Here is a 19,909-nt window from a genome sequence, read left to right as displayed (position 1 = left end):
ATAAATGGTGTAAATAAAAAGCATCCTTAAATCATTCATTGTGCAATTGATTTATAATTAAGAGGTAAATATATAAATATATATTCGATTATGGGAATAATTGAGTGTGTGTGTGTGTGTGTGTGTGAGGTGAGTGTTTGTGTTTGGGGTGGAGCTTCAAAAGGTCAAATGTATATTTGGATTAAGTCACATATAATTAGTATGCCTAAGTAGCAAATTCTTTCGAAAAATATCACAAATTGAAATATACATAATATAAATAATTTAATGGCAAAAAGGAATTGCTTGGTTGTTGTAGCCATAAATTGATGTAATCTTCTTGTTAAATATATATATATATATATATCTATTTAGATGTCTGTAATTGAGTAAAGTTTTAGAGTAGAGATAAACCTTTAGGTACCATGCAATGCTTTCAATAAAGTACAATTTTTATCAATTTTTTTGTTGCCTAACTTTTTTTTTTGGTTTTCGGTGTATTTACAATAATAATTGAGTGTGTAAATAGTTTTTTTTTTTTTCTTTTAAGCAAACTAACTTGTTTATCTTTTGTTTGGTGCAGTTTTAAGTGAGTGAATGGAACATTTACTTTTTTGGTTTTTACTTTTTGTCTTGGTGTCCTAATTGAATTCGCTATGGCTCAGACTCAAGCTTTTGGCCTGGCCAAATTTGTGCTTCAGTTGATTGGTGTTGGCCCGGAAGCGCTGCATAAACTGATAATGTGAGCCACTCCCACCACTTCCACTAGCGCTGGTCATTAGCGGCTCCAATGCCGCATCAGCGCTTGTTATAGACTATGATCCTTTCAGTTTCTTTTTAGGATTATTCCGTGCCTGATCGGTGGGGGCCGTTGGAGGTAATTCACGATACTGATTCTGTGAATATAAAAAACGGGAATTAGTTATGAGTTTTACAAGATTTAAAACGGATATTAAATCGCTTTCAAGACTTACAATCTCCTCGTTGTCGGGCACTCGTGACAGGAAGTCTAGCAGCTCGTTGTTTGGTATCGTATTTGGTCGCAATATTCTTCGAGAAAATTTCATAAAGCCCCAAAAGAGCAGGAGCCAACGCAACGGCACAAAATGCAGAACCAAAATGGCTCCCAATAGCAACACAACAGCCAACCAGGTTAACTCGGGGACGGAAAAGTTGAATGTGCTAGAAGAAAGGACAAAACTTAAATTTCAATTCTTTTTGGATATCTCTTCATCTACTCACTTAATGGTGCTCTCGCCTAAGGAGGCCAGATAGCCAATTGTATTTTGTACAGTCTGTGAGACCTCTTGAATGGCCTGCAGACGTTCTTTAATTGACTTCTTTTCCTCTTTCTCCTTATCATCATCATCATCCTCGTCGTACTCATAATCATAGTGGCCAGCACTGGCATCTGTGGTGCCCGTAATTAGACGTATCAGCCATTTTCTATAACAAAGAGTAAGATTACTTAAGATTTACACACAAGAACATATTTAATGGCTTACTTTAGTATAATTAGCAGTAGAATCAAAGGAACTGTCTCTAAATCGCCATAGACACAGGCCACTATCCATAGAACAAAAGCTATGCTGGATCTTATAGGTGATTCCCATTCAAAGCAACTCCTGAAAATGGAAAATTCCATTTAAAAGTCAGTATTAGATCAAATAACTGAACTTACTGAACATATCGGGCAGCATCTAATATATCCATGATAATCTCCTTGAGGCGATTAACATTCCGTAGAAACAATTGCCTTTTGAATTTCGCTTCCTGTTGTATAAGTTTTTCCTCCTTGGGCTGCAGAGCACGACACACAGCACGGATCTCATTCCAAACTACGGTCAATTCGAGTTGAATTTGCGGAGAATTGCCTTTGGCCCGTACACAGAGATTCTTATCCTTTAGGGTATACCAACGCTTGACGCCACTTTTAATGCGCAACAGAGGAATAACCAATTTGCCCAAGAACTCCACACGATGATCACGATCCTCGTCAAAGACGGTGATCTCCAGAACTTGTGTAATGTCCTTGATGTTGCTATAGAAGTAACGCAAACGAATATGAACTTTTTCCATTTAAAAATAATTAGCCAACTCTTACAAGGTAAAGATCTTATTCCAATTGGGCGTCAATGTTTTATATTCCGTTTGTGTCTGCAGACGAGCATTGCCCAGTTCAAGAACACAAAATGGATCCGATTTACCACCAATATCCGCAGCAGCCAAACCTGTGGCTCCAAACACCTTGACTGTCAAGTGGCCCACATCCCGTAGATTTTGCAGGCAGCGCAGGAAACGATAACGATCGCGTAATAGTTGAGCTTCTCGGGGATCCTCTTTAAAGGCCTTCAGATCACTGATGGTCTCCAGAGCTGTTGTACCGCTTATGGTAAGCATTAGGAAGACTTCTCCAGAGCAATCCTCCAATTGCCGCCATATGCCATGAGTTGTCTCTCGCTGGAATACACTCAAATCGATAATGGCCTTGCCATACAGAGTATTGCGATTCCATAGAGCCAGCTCGAGATTCTGATCCTCATCGAACAAATGCAAATCGAATTGCTCCAGCCAACGCTCTGTCCAGGAAGACTTGCTCTTGTATTTCTCATTGCCCAATCTGCAAATGAAACGTGGTCAGTTCACGTCAGTGTAAAGTATCTCATTCCAGAGACTCACCTAAATTTAAAGTGTGTGTCAATCAGCTTACTGCCATCTTCGGCCAGTGGCAAATCTTTGGCCTTCACCAGTAATATTGTAACCACAGAGCTCCAGATTTGAGATTTCAAACGCTTCGATGACTCGGCCAATTTGGAGTTGCGTTGAAAATGCTGAAATAATAATAAAAAGAAACAAAACAATTGACAATTGTGTCACTTCATATAGACAAGATATGTATGTACATATGTATGTTAGTTGACCTCTTTAAATTCCTCGCTAGCCTGCTCCAGTTGATCTCGCAGATCGCCATGTTGCTGGCGCAGATGTTTAATCAACATGTGTGAATACCCTCCAGACCAATTGGAGCCCAACATGATCGACAAGCTTAACTTGCCCCACAACGTTCAAACAATGACTAAACCCGGCACTGGCAATCGCACAAGGTGCGAGGGCTTGGCCCTGAAGTAACTCTATCAAAAACTCATGGAGCAAGGGTGATATTGAGTGAGTACAACTGGCTTAACTTCAATTTTCCCAGTTGATTATGTGTTTACTTTGACGTTTAATTTTAATACACTCTCAACATGCCATACATTTAGTCATGGGCACTCAACAAGCATTCAAAAGTCAACTCAGACAGCTTTCCGAAACTAAATAACGCTCATTCATAACTCAGCGTAGGTCATGTTTGTTTGTGGTAAGAGACAGAGACAGAGAGAGAGAAAGAGAGAAAAGGCACAACTGTCATTATCAGTGGCACTTCATCATTAAAACTTTGCTCATTTAATAATGAAAGTAATTCAATACAAGGCAACGACTTCTGAATACTCTTTGTCATGTCTGCGCTACCATTTGTTGTCAAAGCCATTCTCAGTTAATTTGTGTAATGCATATCTCATTGCATATGTCATTACATATTGATATCAATGGAATACGTAATGTAAATTGCATTCAATTAGCCTTTTCCATTGCTCCGACGACCAACCATATTACTAATCGCCTCAACCAATTCTGTCTAGAGCTAAGATTTCCATTGAAATTGTTATTGCTGGTAATTATAATTATAAATTATTTTAATATAATTAATTAATTTCAATTAAATGCATTCAAGTGTGAACGCAAATTTTGTTTTCAGAAATGTAGCAAATTTTTGCTGATAATTTGTTTCATAATTATAATAGGTTCTATTAAAAAAAGTATAAAGTGTTATTAATGCTTTTAAAACACAGACAACTTCCTTTATATTTATGTCTACCTTTTACAGTGCTGGTCACGAAACTATGACGTTATCATTTTTCGGACTTTAGGTCAGATTGAACTACTTGAAAGCCTAAAAAATCAGAAGTATACAGGAAGTTCATATCGAGAAGCTGGTTTGAACTTGTACCCTGATTGAGTCTTTAATGGGATACGCTTGGAGTTATGCCGAATTTTAGTGGCGATATTTGGGACTGGACCATAAATAGAGAAGACCATCAATACAGCAAAACTGTTATCGGTTTCAATAAAAACTACAACCAAAGTAATGTTTATTTTATAATTATTCCTTTCTTTAATATTACTTTCTTTAAATTAGAATGTTTAAAAACAGATAATATTATATTAAAGATAATTTTTGCTTCTTCAAATATAATATTTTAGTGGCTTTAGGAAAAATATCTCTAATACTTTGGCTTATAGTTAAATAATTGAAAATCGTGTTTTAATGGGTGATTATGCAAATTTACAAGGGTATTAAAACTTCGGTAAGTCAAAATTTAGCTTGGTTACCCGTTCTGTACTTTTCTCTCACCAACCTTTTATTCCCTTTGTATTAGTTTTTAATTAGGAGCACAAAAAAACACTAATGAGATATGCCTTTAGGGCTTATTTGCTTTTAGTTTTTGGTTTAAATGAAGTGAAATTTGCATATTAAAAATAGTATATTATTTCTATATTAAACCAATGTCATTGATGCTGAATAATATTAAATAGACTCTACATGGTGATTGCCTTTGTTAGGCACATTGAAATCGATTGCCATAAACTACCTACCCCTTACTACATCTGCCCTTCTAAAGTCAACTAAAGCTGCTTGAATTGCCCCCTTCTAGTAGGGAGAGAAAGACCCATACATATCTATCTCGTATCTGATGTTTGCTGATAAATAGCCCATAAATTGTTGTTGCCAATTTGACATTAGACTGATGGATTTATTGATATTTCATCTTACTCTTACCATTTCCTTATCCTCTTGACTGCGTGGCCAAAGTGTTAAATTGATGAGTATCTCACCCATGCTGCCACGTCCGCCGCCATCACCATGATTCGTATCGCATAGCTGCAGATGGATATCTTCCGCTTTGCCCAATTCCAATTGGGTTAGATCTAACTTGGCCGAGCCCATGAAATCGTCCTGCAATCCCCAGTCGTAGTCGAAAACCTGTATCATGAAAATTAAAAACGGAAATTGATTTCGGTTTCGAGATGTCACAGTCACAGACAGTCCACAGTCGAGTTCAATTGTCGTTGGGAAATTGGTTTTCCGTAATTGGGATATGTATGAATTGCCTGTTATCATTTATGATGGTTGGGTGTGTGTCTCTCTCTCTCTCTCTTTGGTTTTACCTTCACAATGATTGGCTGAAAGGGGTCCTCCACGGGCACAATGAACACTTCGTCCCACACTGGATTCAGGTCACGGTGTATGGTTCGCGACTTGTGTAGTAAACGTCCGCCAACCTTGAACTTAACATAAGGATCACTTAGTCCTGCCGCAGTGGTGGAGAAACAAAAGACATAGTTTTTTTTTTATTTTCTTTAAGCATTGTGCATTGTGTCAAGTGGCTGCTACATTAAACATAAAGGAGGAGAAAAATGGGGATGACTTACCATTCTTATCCATGGCCACCAGGTCGCTGCCAGATTTGAGATGCACACGCAGCTGAAAGAAGACGAATTGACGTAATTGAGCCTCTCGCTTGCGACGCAGTTGGTCGGCCTGCCATGACAGGATTTAGTGGGTTGTAGCAATCGATATCGTTGCAGTCGATTACAGTTGTTGGTGCAGAGCAGAGCAGAGAGCAGAGCAAAAACAAAAAATCAGACAATTCATGTTCAAAAAGAATTTTGTTAGTGCAAATGAAAAAACCAATAAATATATTTATTCTGGACTCGGAAAAGAAAGCAAGCAAAGCCAAGCGAAATTCAATCAACTGATTGCTTCTTACTCACCTGCAGAGCTTCCAGTTGATAGTCACTCGTCTGAATCGCAGCAGATGGCATAGTTCCATTCCCATTCTCGGGCTGCTCGTCGATGCGTCCCTCCATGGAGCCACCGAAACGTTGTATCACCTGAGCCATTTTTGCAGTGGCTCGAAACTCACGGGCCAGTGGGGAGCCACCAATTGTGGTGGATCTATGACGCGGACTCTGGGTCACGGAACTGCTCTCGGAGCTGTAGTCGGCGGCATAGTCGGTGCTCTCTTCGAGAAAGTCACTGGGAGACTTGCGACCGAGACGATCTTTACTCTTGGCACGACTCCAGCGATGTTTGAGATTATTGAAGAAGCCGTGCGTCTTCTGGAGCACACCAACACCACTGGCCACACCGACGCCCGACGTCGAGGAGGAGGAAGCTGCTCCCAGATGCTGGGATGCTGAGCTTTTGGTACGCTTTGGTGAAATCTGCGGCGATTCGTTGTTGTGTAAATCGTGGCCATTCAATTCCGAGGCAGATTTACTGAGGTGCTTGCCCAGACGTTGTTGATGCTGCAATTGGGGGGATCCGTGTGGCGAGATGCGCCGTGTGGCTGGTGGCGATGAAGTGCCATCGACACTGCTGGCGGCTATTAGGCGACTGTTGCTGCTGGAAGGTTGCTGCTCCTCGCGGTCCACGTAGTGAATGCGTGCAGCTAGAATCAAGAAAAAAGGATGCCCCAAAATGAAGAGAGCCAGGAAGAAAGGAAGAGAACGTTTAGTGTTATTTCATCAGGCACGCAACTTGCGTGGCAACTACATGCTACTATAAATTCAATTTGGCAATCGATTTAACAACAAATTCAATCAAATGGAACACACACACACACGCGGACAACATGTTTTTGCAATTTTCATTATTTCCCCTCCATAATTTTACACATATGACATCATTTCGGTTGCCATTGCCACGGTTGACCCCTATAATTACTTAGCCAGCTGATTATTCTCATTTGTGTTCTGTGTTGTGCCTGCCCGTCAAGTGCCTTCAATTAAAAATGAGATAGAAATGTTGACTGAAATAAAATGAAAAGAAAACATACCGGAAAAAAAAGAAGAGAAAAAAATATACAAAAATAAATAAGTTAGCGAAAGATAATCAAAACAAAAGAAACTAGCAAACAAACAGCTCTAGATAATATAGTTTCGTGGTCAAGGCAAACGTCTTAATCAGGAATATTCGGTTCAATGAAACTTTGATTTATGTTAAGCACATTTAGCAAATTCGACTGCAAAAACGACAAACCACACAGACATTTGTTTTCCCTCCTATTGTTTCCAAAGCATTCGGCAGGATAAACTGATTTAAGACATGGTCGGGACATATTATTGAGGATATAAATTTGGGTTCGAAATTGAAAACAAGTTAGCCTTTGCTTTCTCCTTCATCTATTTAGCGAGTTGCCTTTTGTTAGGGAGCAAAAACCACTGAGGAGAACAGCAAAGTTGGAAAAATTGAAATATTTAATAAATAGGGGCATAAAATATGCCAAATATTTGAACAAATTTATATTTTAATTCAATCATGCCTTCCCTGACTGCAAAAATGCGGCAACATGGCGTATACGTGATCGCTCAACAAAATTGTTGTGAGTTGTGAATAAATGGATACAAGTTTTTAAAAGAAGAACGAATTTTGGCAAATATCTTTCTATTGTTTTGACAGTTTTATGGAATTGAATTGCCTTTCTCTCAAAAACCAAACGAGATGGATTAAATACCTCCTAAATATTAAAGTTTTTTCAGAGAAACTAATCAAATCGATACGAATCGAATGCTTTATCTTATAAATGTTAAATATATGTTATTCTCTCATTTGATATAACTTACAGACTCTGAATTGTATATTTTCAGAGCATAAAAACGAGGGGAATGTTTTGACTGTCTGCCCAAAGATGAATAATCTTGGCTTAGTTGCATGTTTGTTTACGTCTTGAACCATAATCTGTGGTATTTGTAACTCATAGGAGTAATCTTTTGCCAAACTTTGTTAAATTGTCCTGTCCTTGAGACCAGGGTGTGCCAAAAACTTTTACTCCTCCAAACACTTAGACGAGTGAGGTAATAGGCTATGCCAAGTCTAGCCACATGGACGCCTTTAATTCACAAATGCACCACAACAATTTAGTTAAATTTTATTCCAAAATAATCGCTGCTTTTTGTGTGGTTGATGGATACACATAGAGAAATGTGAAAGCTAGATATTCACACTTTCAAAATAGACTAACTAGAAATCTTCCAAGTAATATTTTCATTAAAAAGTGAAATATTATCAGAAAGTTAACACAAAAACTCGGCGAGCACTTCCAAAAAAAAGGGACATAAATCTCAATTGTTCGTCAGTCTTTTTTCAACTCAAGCGTAGAGTAATTTTTAGCCGCTTTTACTTACTTTAGGTATACGAGCCTTTAACTTTAATCAATCACATTCTAAAAGTTCAATGTCCCTTAAAAGAAATCTCTCTCTCTATTTAATCCTTTAAGAATACTTTTCTACATTCAAGTCCATTTAAGTACCGAAGAAATGCATCTTTATAAATTAATCAAAGATAAAACACTTTTTTTACCTGTAGCCGGAAAAATGCGATTTATTTGTAGGCAAAGAGCGTTCGTTTGCCTCTTTATTACCGATTTGGATGTCCTGCCAAACTTGGGCATGGCATGGCCTTTTGGGGTCTAAAGCAATTGCATCATTAAGGCAATTGAAATGAATGGATAATCACAATCGGAATAAAAGATAGAGTTGGCAAAACACACACACTCACACAACATATACAGATACATATGTTATATGGTGTATCCTTTTAGTTTGTGTTATCCTTCCGCGGCACAACGAACTGCACGGCAGCAGGACTTCCGCAGGACTGTTATGATATTTGGCGAAAAAAAATTGTGAACGGCTGAGCAAATGTAACTGAAACTTGGCGCTTTGGCATTTGTTATTGTTAACGATGCCCCCTAACGAAAGAGAGAGACAAGCTTCGGTCTCTCTCTCTCTCTCTCTCTCTCTCTCTATGTTTCTCTGCCTGTCTGTGTTATGTGTGTTTGGCATTGAATTACTTGTGGGTGGTTTGGGAGGCTTGGTTGTCTGGTGGCGAATGGAGTGATGTCGGTGGTTGCGGCGGCTTTTGCATTATTAATGTCTTATGTTGCGATGCTGCAACTTGAATTTTTTACACAAATTGGAAAAGCGCCCAACGGTGGCGTCATAAAATGCATAAAGGGAGGCGTGCCCACCATTTTGGCCCCCAACTCTTGAGTGAGTATGTGTGTCCATCCATACATCCTTCCCAAAGCTTTACGCATTGCCTTAAAGGAAAAGCTTTGCAACACTTTTCTATATATACTCCTGTATGTATGTATATATTCGTGTACTCTTTACAGTTATCATGAATGAAACAAAGTTTTTGCATAATCCTCCAACTAACCAACCAACCAACCAGGCAAGTAAGCAAGCAACCATCAAGTTAGTTGTAATAACATTTAAGTTCTGCCAACAGCAACAAAACCGAAATTACATTTTTAATTAATTAAATTTGTTGCCTTTCGCCTGCGGCCGGAAATTACAGATTTCCTTAGGCCATCTAAGTGGGCGTGTGCTTGCTCTCATCCCACAATCTTGTCACTTTAATAATTATTACTACAGTATTTTTAGTTTGCATGACAAGCGCTTTGGCGTTGATAGCTTTAGGAGACCCATAGGAGTCGCCTCCATGGCCTAAGGGAGCACTTTGGCTTTCCCCATAAATATGCCGCACATTTGCTTTAACAGCTGTCCAACTGCGTGTGCGTAAGTGTGCGTGTTTGGTTCTAATGAAACAAGGGACTTACTCTAAGCCATATGCTAAATGTGCTGCATTTTGTTAATTTGCATATGGGATAAGCATATCTCTATTCAAAATTTGATTAATACAATTTTCACTGTGATAAATAGTTTATGTCCCAAGAAGTTGTCTGTGAATTGATAGAATGTATATCTGAGGATACTTTTTAAGTATTAAGAACTCATCCTAACTATTCTTAAACCATAAAGAAATACTCTGTCCCTCGCCTTACTATCAGTTTGTTAAACACCAAGACGAATCTCTTAGACCACTTTTGGGTGAACTATCCAGAGAAAACTGCAAAGCAAACAGAAGAAGAGAGAATCTACTATTAAATCTATTTGGCTGCTCATGACCTAATTGTCTTTTTCAACAACTAAAACTTAGCTTAGTCTTTAACAATGCTTCAAAAGTTGGCTAAAAGCAAATCGATTAAAAGACATCATGTATAAAATTTACATGATTTTACTTTGGTATATGTATTAAGTTTAAATTAAAAATACTTGGCTTGTAGGTTGGCTTTTGCTTTGGCATTTTATATATATATGAAATGCTTTCCTTTTTGTTATGTAGAAGGGAATGAAAACTCACAGACAGTATCAGCCAGAACTAGGTCAATATTTTGTGAATAAAACTTTGTGTTAGTTTTGGTTTTTTTTGTTCATATTCAAGGTCAATAAATAACAACTACAACAGAAGAAAAACCAATTGAAATCATTCGAAGGATGACTTCCCACTTGGGTAGGCTGATTTTTAATCTTTGAAGCCGACGAAGAGTCACAGTATAATAAACAATAAAGAGTCTAGACTTTTGAAGGATATATGAAAAAGGCTTTATGTTTATTAAGTTTAGCTGTTTCTAATTAGTAACTTGGATGTAATTAGACAATAACTTTAACAAGCATCTAAAACCATTTTCATAAATCCTGTCACCTTATAGCTTTCCATCTGAAGCTGCTTCGTTAGAATATATATTTCAAATCAGCATGAGAAAACTTATTAGATTACTATCTATATTAAAATATGTTAATACGTTTTGTATCAAAATCTTCATAGTTTATAAAAGAGTTTAAGTTTCAATTTAAACGTTTAATTAAAAACTTTGTCATATGTAAATGTTTTGATTTTTATGATGATGATGATATAAAACATTAAATCCGTACAGTGACGTTAATAGAAGAGAAAAAAGAAAGACAAGAAAAACGTGATTTAAGCATTTCACACTTGATTTAGACAATTATTATGATAAAGTGACAAGGGCAAGCCAAAATATACATTTGACATGTGTTAAATATTATGTAAATGAAAAAATACATGAAGAGAAGGAAACTTATTGAAAGTCGGGCCACTGCAAAGTCCTTTCGACTTGTCTACACTCTTCCATATAATATTCGAGATATTATACTGTTTTGCCCGCCACTTAAAGCGAAAAATAATCGATTATAAGTGAAATGTCAACAAATATTTTGTTATCAAAACTCATTAGCTATACATTGGGATAAAATTGACGTGGCGGGGTAGAAAGGGCAGATAGTATCATAAAATGTTGCATAAATGAAAGCTTTCCCCCCTCCACCCTTGTTGGCTTCTATTGACCTTTCCTATAAAAGCCAAATTTGTCGAAAATGAACTGACTTTATCATCTAAATGCCTCACACAGTTCAACCTTTGCGTACATTTCAAATAATATTGGACACTGAAAACAAATTATCAAAAAAACCAGAGGGCCGGGGCTAACTTCGACCGCGTCAAAGTTTGTATACCCTTGCAACTTTTTTGGTAACTCTATCCTTACCTATTAGCCATCAATGTGGAAGAACGTTTTATCTACAAAGGCTTAAGCTTGAGAAAGAAAGGCCTACAATCATAGGAAATAACGAAGATATTGATCAAAGTCACTGTTTTCCACCGATCGTTCCTATGGGAGCTATATGATATAGTTACCCGATCTTTATCAAATTCGGCACAGTCATTAACATATATATTAAATTAAGAAATGTTTAATTTAAAAGCAATCGCGTTAAAAGTAACGAAGTTATTTACAAAAGTCACTGTTTTCGACCAATCGTTCCTATGGGAGCTATATGATATAGTCACCTGATCTTGATCAAATTTGGCATAGTCGCTTATAGGCGTAGTAAACTCTCTAATATTAAGTTTCACGACAATAGCTCAGAAAATAACGAAGGTATTGAGAAAGTCACTGTTCGTGACTTGGCCGTTTGTATGGGAGCTATATTATATAGTCACCCGATCTTGATCAAATTTGGCATAGTCGCTTATTGGCGTAGTAAACTCTCTAATATTAAGTTTCACGATAATAGCATAGAAAATAACGAAGTTATTGAGAAAGTCACTGTTTGTGACTTGGCCGTTTGTTTGGGAGCTATATGATATAGTGGTCCGATCCGGCTGAATCCGAGATATACAACGCCTGCAGTATAAACAAGCCTACGTGCAAAATTTCAGCTCTGTAGCTCTTACGGTCTAGGAGGAGTTTGCGTTGATCCAGACGGACGGACGGACGGACGGACGGACGGACGGACGGACGGACGGACGGACGGACGGACGGACGGACGGACGGACATAGCTAGTTGAACTCGTCTCGTCGTGCTGATCAAGAATATATGTATATACTTTGTATGGTCGGAGATGCTTCGTTCTATGCGTTGCACACTTCTGACCAAAATTAATATACCCTTTTTGCAAGGGTATAAAAACAAAAGGTTAACCGAATCCTTTCATTTTGCGCAATTTTCAAACTTTTTATTTTGGCAATTAAATTGAAATTGGAATCAAATTCAGCACCAACTTTTTGGGCCAAAAACCATTTACCTGATGGTGACCTCTTTGGGCCCTTTAGATGTATGTATCTATACATATGTATGTAGATAATTTTTGTAATTATATATTCTCTGATCTAATTTGCCAGTTTCGAATGACTTTTCAGGACTTTTCTCTCGACTGTTCGGTCTAATAAACTTTTGCTCTTTCTCGCCCTTTGTTTCGCTGTTGAATGCAATTAGCCAACTTTGTATATAGGCAAAAAATAAACTTTTACGTTGGGATTTTATTTTGTTTTCGTATTTTTTTTTTCGTTTATGAAGAGCAAAAGTTCTTTGAGATTATCGTAAGCATTTTATGTTGCTTGTCCCTGCACACACTCGGTCAAGACGTTAATCGTTCATCGGATTTTTCTGATTTTTCTTTTTCTCTTTTTTTACGACACATGAAAGCCATGAAAATGCGGGGTCTGGGTCGTTAATATTTTGTGTGTTCATGTATGTGTGTGTGTGTGTGTTTGTTTTTGGGGCCTGGGAGGCCATTAAATTAAACGTCATTATTATGGCATTACACAAACACATCGAGTAAGTCCATTCATTAGATAGGTATACATTTCCATATCCATATCGGAAATTGTTTTAGTCTAATCAAGCAATTTATTAGACTTTGACTTTCATATTGGATATCAATAATGAATGTGTCGATATTTGGTTTTAGCGTATTGCTTTTAGTCAATATATCAGGCTACCGAGGTCAATAATCAATTATTTAGACATGGGTCAGCAAGTGTCATATCTTTTGCACATGTCGGCAAAACTAAAATTCAACCCATCGCCCACACCTGCCATCCACCGGCCAACCACCCAAGAACCCGCCCACCCACTTGTTATTTGTCATATGCTCACCTGTTGAGGCAAAAATGTTTGTATATTCTTTTATTTCATTTCTTTCAATTTTTGCCTATGACAAAATGGTAGAGAGTGTGCTTGGGGTAAGACCATGCCCCATTCCGTTCACCTTGTTGGCTTCACTAGTGCCACTTTGTCAGCGATGACGTCATTGCTGTTGCTTTTCATATGCAAGTCAAACTGGCGTCATGCGGGTGAATGATTGACTGACTAACTGACTAAATGAATGACTGAGCTGACTGCCAGTCAGCTGAATGTCTGGCTCACCCGCAGGCAATCGCAGCTTGTTTTCATGTTTTTCCTTTTATACATTTTCTTTTTTTCTCTTTTTTGTTGTGTTTAAGTGTTTTGAATACCCTTGCAGAAGGTTACACTTAATTTAGGCAAAAGCAGGAAGGACTATAGTAAAATTTCTTTATTCTGATTTGAAATTTTAACTAAAACTCTTTTATTTTTAGTTTTTTTTTTTTAAATATTTGTTAAAACTTTATTGATGCAAAATCAATATCTTATAAATCAAATGAGTCAGGGTTAATACATTAGGCCAGCAAAACGAAACTTCCCAAGAATAGGAATGGCTTTTTTTTTTTTGTTGACTTTATCAGGGGCTAGCTTTATTCAGAATGAGGATTTCTTCCAACCATGGAAAGTTGGTAATAGACCGTATCACTGGAGACATTAATAATATATGTAAAGTCATTTCTTAGAAAGAGACATCCGCCTACGATGTGGAATGCCGAACATCCTTAAACGTTTCCAGGAATTAGATGGCTTTTTTATAATAAAGGTAACATAATCATTTATATTTATCTTATAACAACTCTAACTAATTGTATATCTATAGTTTTCCTACTCAAGAAAGGATAATTCCAAAACCAATTGTTATCTTTACAATCCTTATATCCCTTTCTATATATTAAAATCTCACAATAAGAAGGAAAGTCCTTTTATTTACTTCTAATAAATCTTTGTATTAAATTTTTTGCCTTTCTAGCTTTTATCTTAAGCCACTTTATTTCATTTTCTTCACTAAAAGATATTTATAGTGCAATAACTTTTATGGAATATTTGGCACCAAAAGTTCTTTATCAACTTGTTTATTTTTAAGACCATACGACAATTGTTTCTGAGAAAAACTGACTTTTAAGTTATTAGTTTTAACTTTCAGATTTAATTTAACTTTAAGAATATATACTTATTTAGTTAATTTTTAGTCACTCACGTCACTGGAAAGTTTTTTTCAATTGGTTATTTATGATTATAAATTGCAGTATTAAAATCATTGTTAAGAGTAAAGAGTTCTACAATAAATATAAGCAATTTGTTAGCTAGTTATTCCGGTTTGAAATCAAGTTTTGTTTCGGTTTTTATTTAAATTTTTAACCGACAAATTTTAGCTACTCTTTAGTAAGTTATAAAATTTCCATAACTAAATATATTTGCCCCCTTCTGATGTGTTCTGCTATGGCAAGGCATTAGAATTTCAAGGCTCAAAGCATTCGAAAGGGTATACAATTTAAGATGTGAACAAATGTTTAGTTGTAGTTGCTTCTGGTTTGTTGATTGTTGCTGGCAACGTTGCTTGTTATTCTGGACTTGATTATCATGTGAAACAAACACGCAACGAACCTTATCAAAAACTTTTGCTGGAAGAATAGTTCTCAATTTTCATGTTATTTGGCATAAAATTTAATCGTTCGAACTGGTTAGGGAACCATTCAGGCATGACCCAAAAGGTGAGATATAAATTTATTTTTAAAAACAAAGAACGTAATAACAATAGAAATTAAAACAGCTGTCTAAATTTAAATACCATATGGAGGCAATTGGCAGGTTATTCATATTTATAATGCTGAGAAATTGGCAGGTTTTTGGTTCTTTTGTTTTTGTTCCGTTCTTTATGGCATACTTGAAAATTTCACAGCATTGAAAAAAAAAAAATCTTCACTTTTTCTTTGCTTTCTTTTTTTTCCTTTTTCCTTGATGCGTAAATGAGTTTTTTCGTTTTTCTCGGTAATGTTTAGGTTGCTGATGAATAATTCATGAAAAATTCTTGTTTTTACCATCTCAATTCAGTTTTGTCTTTCAATTAAATTATGCATGATCATTTATGCGTATTTTGTCCTTATTCCGACACTGTAAATAAGGCAAAAGTATATATGTATGTAGGCATGGCACGAGGGCAGGCTGATGGTTAGAGTCAGCTAAGCTAAAATTTAAAGATGTCGCTGTCGAGTTGTAATCCTTGGCAACTAAAAGAGACTAAACTGCGGTAAACTGAAGCCAAGAAAATTTCTGAGTGCTGCGGGATTCTTTTCCACACAAGAGTCTATATCGATTGCCATGGTGAGAGGCTAGGGAATTAAAAGCAAGGACTCTTTGTGCTTTAAGAGAAAATAAAAACAAAGAAATTCTTAAGCTGGTTTTACATGTGACTAAAAATAGACAGAATACTTTGAAGTATTAACAAGTGGGTCAAAGGCCAAATATAAATACAAATATAGAGGTTATTTTTAGTTACTTTCTAACCGAACCTCGCTTACTGCAGTGAAAGAGGGCTAATGCCTGATTGACAGTACATTTTTTTTGTTGCCCATTAAACCCGAGGCTCTGGCCCATCATAAATGATGCAGCTGCAGTTCCACTTCTTGACCATTAAAATCAAAGTCCTTAAAAGTCCTCGCATTATTACGTCGCAAACCCAAAAGCCAACTTAATTACATCAAAGTGCGCAGGATTTTATGCTAATGCCTCATAAGCAACTGTTAAAGAGCTTGGATTAAGTCTGATATAGAACGTACTCCAACGATGTATGTATGTAAGTATGTCAGTTGTCTGTTTTGTCGTGGTCGTGGTCCGCGTGCCCATGTCTGGGTAAACATGGCCTCCAGTCATTCCATTTTAATTAACTGGCTTACCTTTGTGGCCCATTTTTTCTTTTTCGTAGACGTGTTGAAAGTCTGTGCAAGTAATTAAAAAGTTCACCAAAAACCCAAATGAGAGAGAGTAAAGTGAAAATGATAAACAGAATTTTTTGCTTCACACAGCTGCCATTTCAAGGACGAAGTATAATACACTTTTGCCCGATGACTTCAATTTACCAGCTTCCTGGGACCCCCATGAAATTTCCTATTCCATTTTCAATTCCATTCGATGAGGTCGCCCTCAGTGAGGACACAAAAATATGTTCCAAATGTTGTAGCAATTTTGCAGATGGTCTCAACAAATTTCAAATCAATTACATGAACATGTAAGAAGACGGCGACACAGCGGGAGGCGAAGACACCTCGGAGCCAACAGCAGCAGCTCCACACCACCCCGTCTCCCACTCGTACCCCCCGCCCAGCCTTAAGCACTATGCTGACATGCCAAATGGTCGCATAAATAGGCAAAATACGAATGATAGACCCAAAGGGAGTGCACTGTGGCGGGGAGGTCTGAGGTAATTAAAAGAAATACATCAAGCCAAAATAGCACGCGACATCTAGACAGAAGAGCAGAATAGAAACAGAAACAAAAACAGAAGCACCAGAATTTGTTGCCCATATTCATTAGCCATGCCAAGTGGCATCGAGAGTATACATATGTAAGTGACTGTGTGTGTGAGTGCGGAACCGGAAACGCAGCGGCATGCAAAGACGCCATAACGTTATGAGCAACGGCAACACAATCTTCTGGCCATATAGCAATGGGAAAACATCCACGGCTATCGTTCAGTAGTGCGTGGGGTCAGGACTTTTAATAGTCAGGCTAACCCGTTGCCTACGTGGCGCCAAAATAAAAACTCAGCTATAAAAGCAAAAACCACAATCTGCGAGGGGTGCCACAAATTTCCGCCTGTTACCTATTAAAGTGGTCAAATTTCAATATCTAACAACGATTTTCTGAGTCGAATGATCGATTTTTGGCCTATGGTAAGTTATGAGCTAACTAGAATATATAATATGTAATTATCTATTTTACATATTATGATTTCCATTATTATAACTAGAACATGCCTTAATAAACTGTTTCAAACAAAGGAAATGACTTTGATACAAACTTTAACTTTTCAATATCCTTTCAACTGAAAGCTAAGCCAAATAACATAATTTGTTATATGTATAAACAAATATTTAACAAAAAATCCTTAAAACTAATTCAGTTGAATAATTTTACTTAAATAAAGATGAAAAACTTAAACTTAAACTTAAAGAGCTGGCAGAATCTTTCAAAACATCCATGGAAAGCTTAAAGAGCAAGGACAAAACAAAAGTTTAGGGCAATGAACTAGACGCATGCCCCATACCCTAAAACTAGACCCATGAACTAATGTATGCTCTGTCAGCACTAAATAAGTTAGTTTCTAGTTTTCCACACTTCAACAGGAAACTTTAGTCCCAATTTCAATTCAATATCAACATTTTTCAACTTTTAGTTAGTTAGTAAACTTTTCCAACCCACCTCTTCTTGGCCAGTAAATTTATGCGCAAACTAATTTCGCTAAGGCTGGGTAGTCAACCCGCATAAAAATAGCACAAAAGCATTATGTTGGCCCCACCAGAATGGGCGAAAAAAACTGAAACAGCATTCCCGGAACGTGGATTAGCAGCTTCAAAGCGAGTCAAGTGGAGCAGCTGAGTTGATGAGATGAAGCGGAGTGAAGGAGCATAGTGTCGTAGACCCGTGGGGCCATAACGGATTACGTGCAGGCTTTTTAACTTTAAGCTGCTTAAAAATATAGAAATAAAGCCTGGAACAGCTGTCGCTCTCTCTTTCTGTGTCATTTACCTAGGAGTGTAACCCCAATTTTAAACCTTAGTCCAAAAAAAAAAAAAAAAAAAAACAGAAAATTTCAGTGCCAACCCTATCAAGTTCTCTATATAGTCAGCAAATCATTTTTGCACCCAGCAGCGTGTCAGTCTTTTTTTAGGTGGCGCTTCCATCCACCCACCCCTTACCCAGAATGTTGGCTTATCATCAAACGCCAAAACCAAAACATTTTATTTCACTCTGCCCAAGCTAAACACTTACACATTGTGAGGTCACCAACACCAGGGCACAGAATTCACGATTTTTTTGGTGGCATAGGCAAACGCTCGTCGAGCGGTGTCCTCCGCCTCCCTTGACACTGGCAGAGTCAGGTTCTGGTTCTGGTTGGTTCGTTCGCTCGGCTGGCTACAGCTCCATTCACATTTCCATCACATTTCGGGCTTTTTGTTGCGCGTTCTCTGATTATGTTTTCCCTTTACCCACAGTGAAGGTATTTTCCTTTTATTTTCAAAAATTTTTTCCACTTGCAGTCAACCAAATATTTTTAAAACGTGCAGCATTTTTACTCCCCGAGTCGTGTTTTCTTTTTCACACACGAGATGAATGGATAAGCCAACTTAATAGCACTATTTGGCCAAAACTCTGCGTATAGCTTTCGGTTTATTCTTTTTCTTTGCTTTTTGGTTTTTTATATTTTCCTAATGGGGTTTTCCGGTGAGAAACGTTTTCCGCATGCCAACCGCTTCAGTGGAGAGTTTTTGCGCAACTGAAGCCTAGTGGAAGCTTTTGCCACACGGTTTAGTGAGCGAAACGAAAAGCTTTCGGTTGAGTGCTCAATCAAATTGAGCGGCACAGGAATACGCTGAGAGGAGAATCAACGGACTGGATGAGAGGAGGATAAACGGGAGCATTTGTTAAGAAAGAAATAACAATAATTGACTTGCAATTGGTAAAAGTAAAAGTCAACAAATTGACTTGTTGAAGCATTCAAGAGAATTGTTTATCGTGAAGAGTGCTTTTCTCTCTCTGTCTCTTTTAATAAGATCAGGTGCTTAGGAAATTTAAGTCTTTAGTTCCTTTAACATCCATCCACATCATAAATTTTATGTAGTCAACAAAAAAACTAAGTTCAATATTCAATCATTCAAAAAGTTATAAGTTAATCAAATACATTCATATGACATCTTCTCATTTATGAATCGTTTTTAAAGTTATTAGAAACGCAAACTTTGTAAATCGGTAGACTTTTTCATGACTTTCAAAACGATTAATCATTTTATTCTATAATATTAAGATATGACTATTTTCAAGAGAATAAAATAAACAAATTTTGAATCGGGAAGAGGGTGGATAAATTAAATAGTATTTTTTCAATACTTGTTACTCTATTAAACCAATTGATCCAGATACTACATGTCTGGAAAATGTTCTTAAAACTAATATTGTTAATATTAATATAATATTTACTTTAGTCGTAAACGATTTTAATTGTATTAAGTTTAATGTGGTTCCTTTATTTCAAAAACTAAATAGAGTAGAGATTTAATTCTTTCTCGATATGAAATTGAGTCTCTGTAAAAGTAATTAAGTTTTAACGAGTACTGACTCCTTGGAAACAAAATTAGACTAAACAGTTAAAATGTTATACAGTAGAGACCGGTTATAGCTACTAAAGTTCGATGAGTAATTGGTTGGTTCCAATACAAACTTATATAAGGGTGCCTCCGGTTAGTACGTCTTCCGGATATAACGACGAAAGGTCCCG

The 19,909-nt window shown here is 37.0% G+C and overlaps 1 protein-coding gene across 1 annotated transcript; it reads right to left on the bottom strand.

The window, feature by feature from the left end:
• Window positions 1-410: 410 nt before the first annotated feature.
• Mctp (multiple C2 domain and transmembrane region protein) lies at window positions 411-18,890 on the bottom strand. Its single transcript, XM_068292003.1, has 13 exons — window positions 18,406-18,890; window positions 6,809-6,893; window positions 5,854-6,533; window positions 5,512-5,620; window positions 5,248-5,390; window positions 4,859-5,062; window positions 2,659-2,810; window positions 2,084-2,599; window positions 1,661-2,020; window positions 1,485-1,604; window positions 1,222-1,425; window positions 954-1,161; window positions 411-875 (listed from the first exon to the last, which is right to left on the bottom strand). Exons 2-13 carry the CDS (start codon window positions 6,828-6,830, stop codon window positions 795-797), a joined length of 2,799 nt encoding a protein of 932 aa, XP_068148104.1. The 5' UTR covers window positions 6,831-6,893; window positions 18,406-18,890; the 3' UTR covers window positions 411-794.
• Between the last annotated feature and the right edge of the window lie 1,019 nt (window positions 18,891-19,909).

Source organism: Drosophila tropicalis, unplaced genomic scaffold, assembly GCF_018151085.1.
Source record: "Drosophila tropicalis isolate 14030-0801.00 unplaced genomic scaffold, ASM1815108v1 contig_593, whole genome shotgun sequence".
Classification (NCBI taxonomy): domain Eukaryota; kingdom Metazoa; phylum Arthropoda; class Insecta; order Diptera; family Drosophilidae; genus Drosophila; species Drosophila tropicalis.
This window is presented reverse-complemented; position numbering and strand designations above follow the sequence as displayed.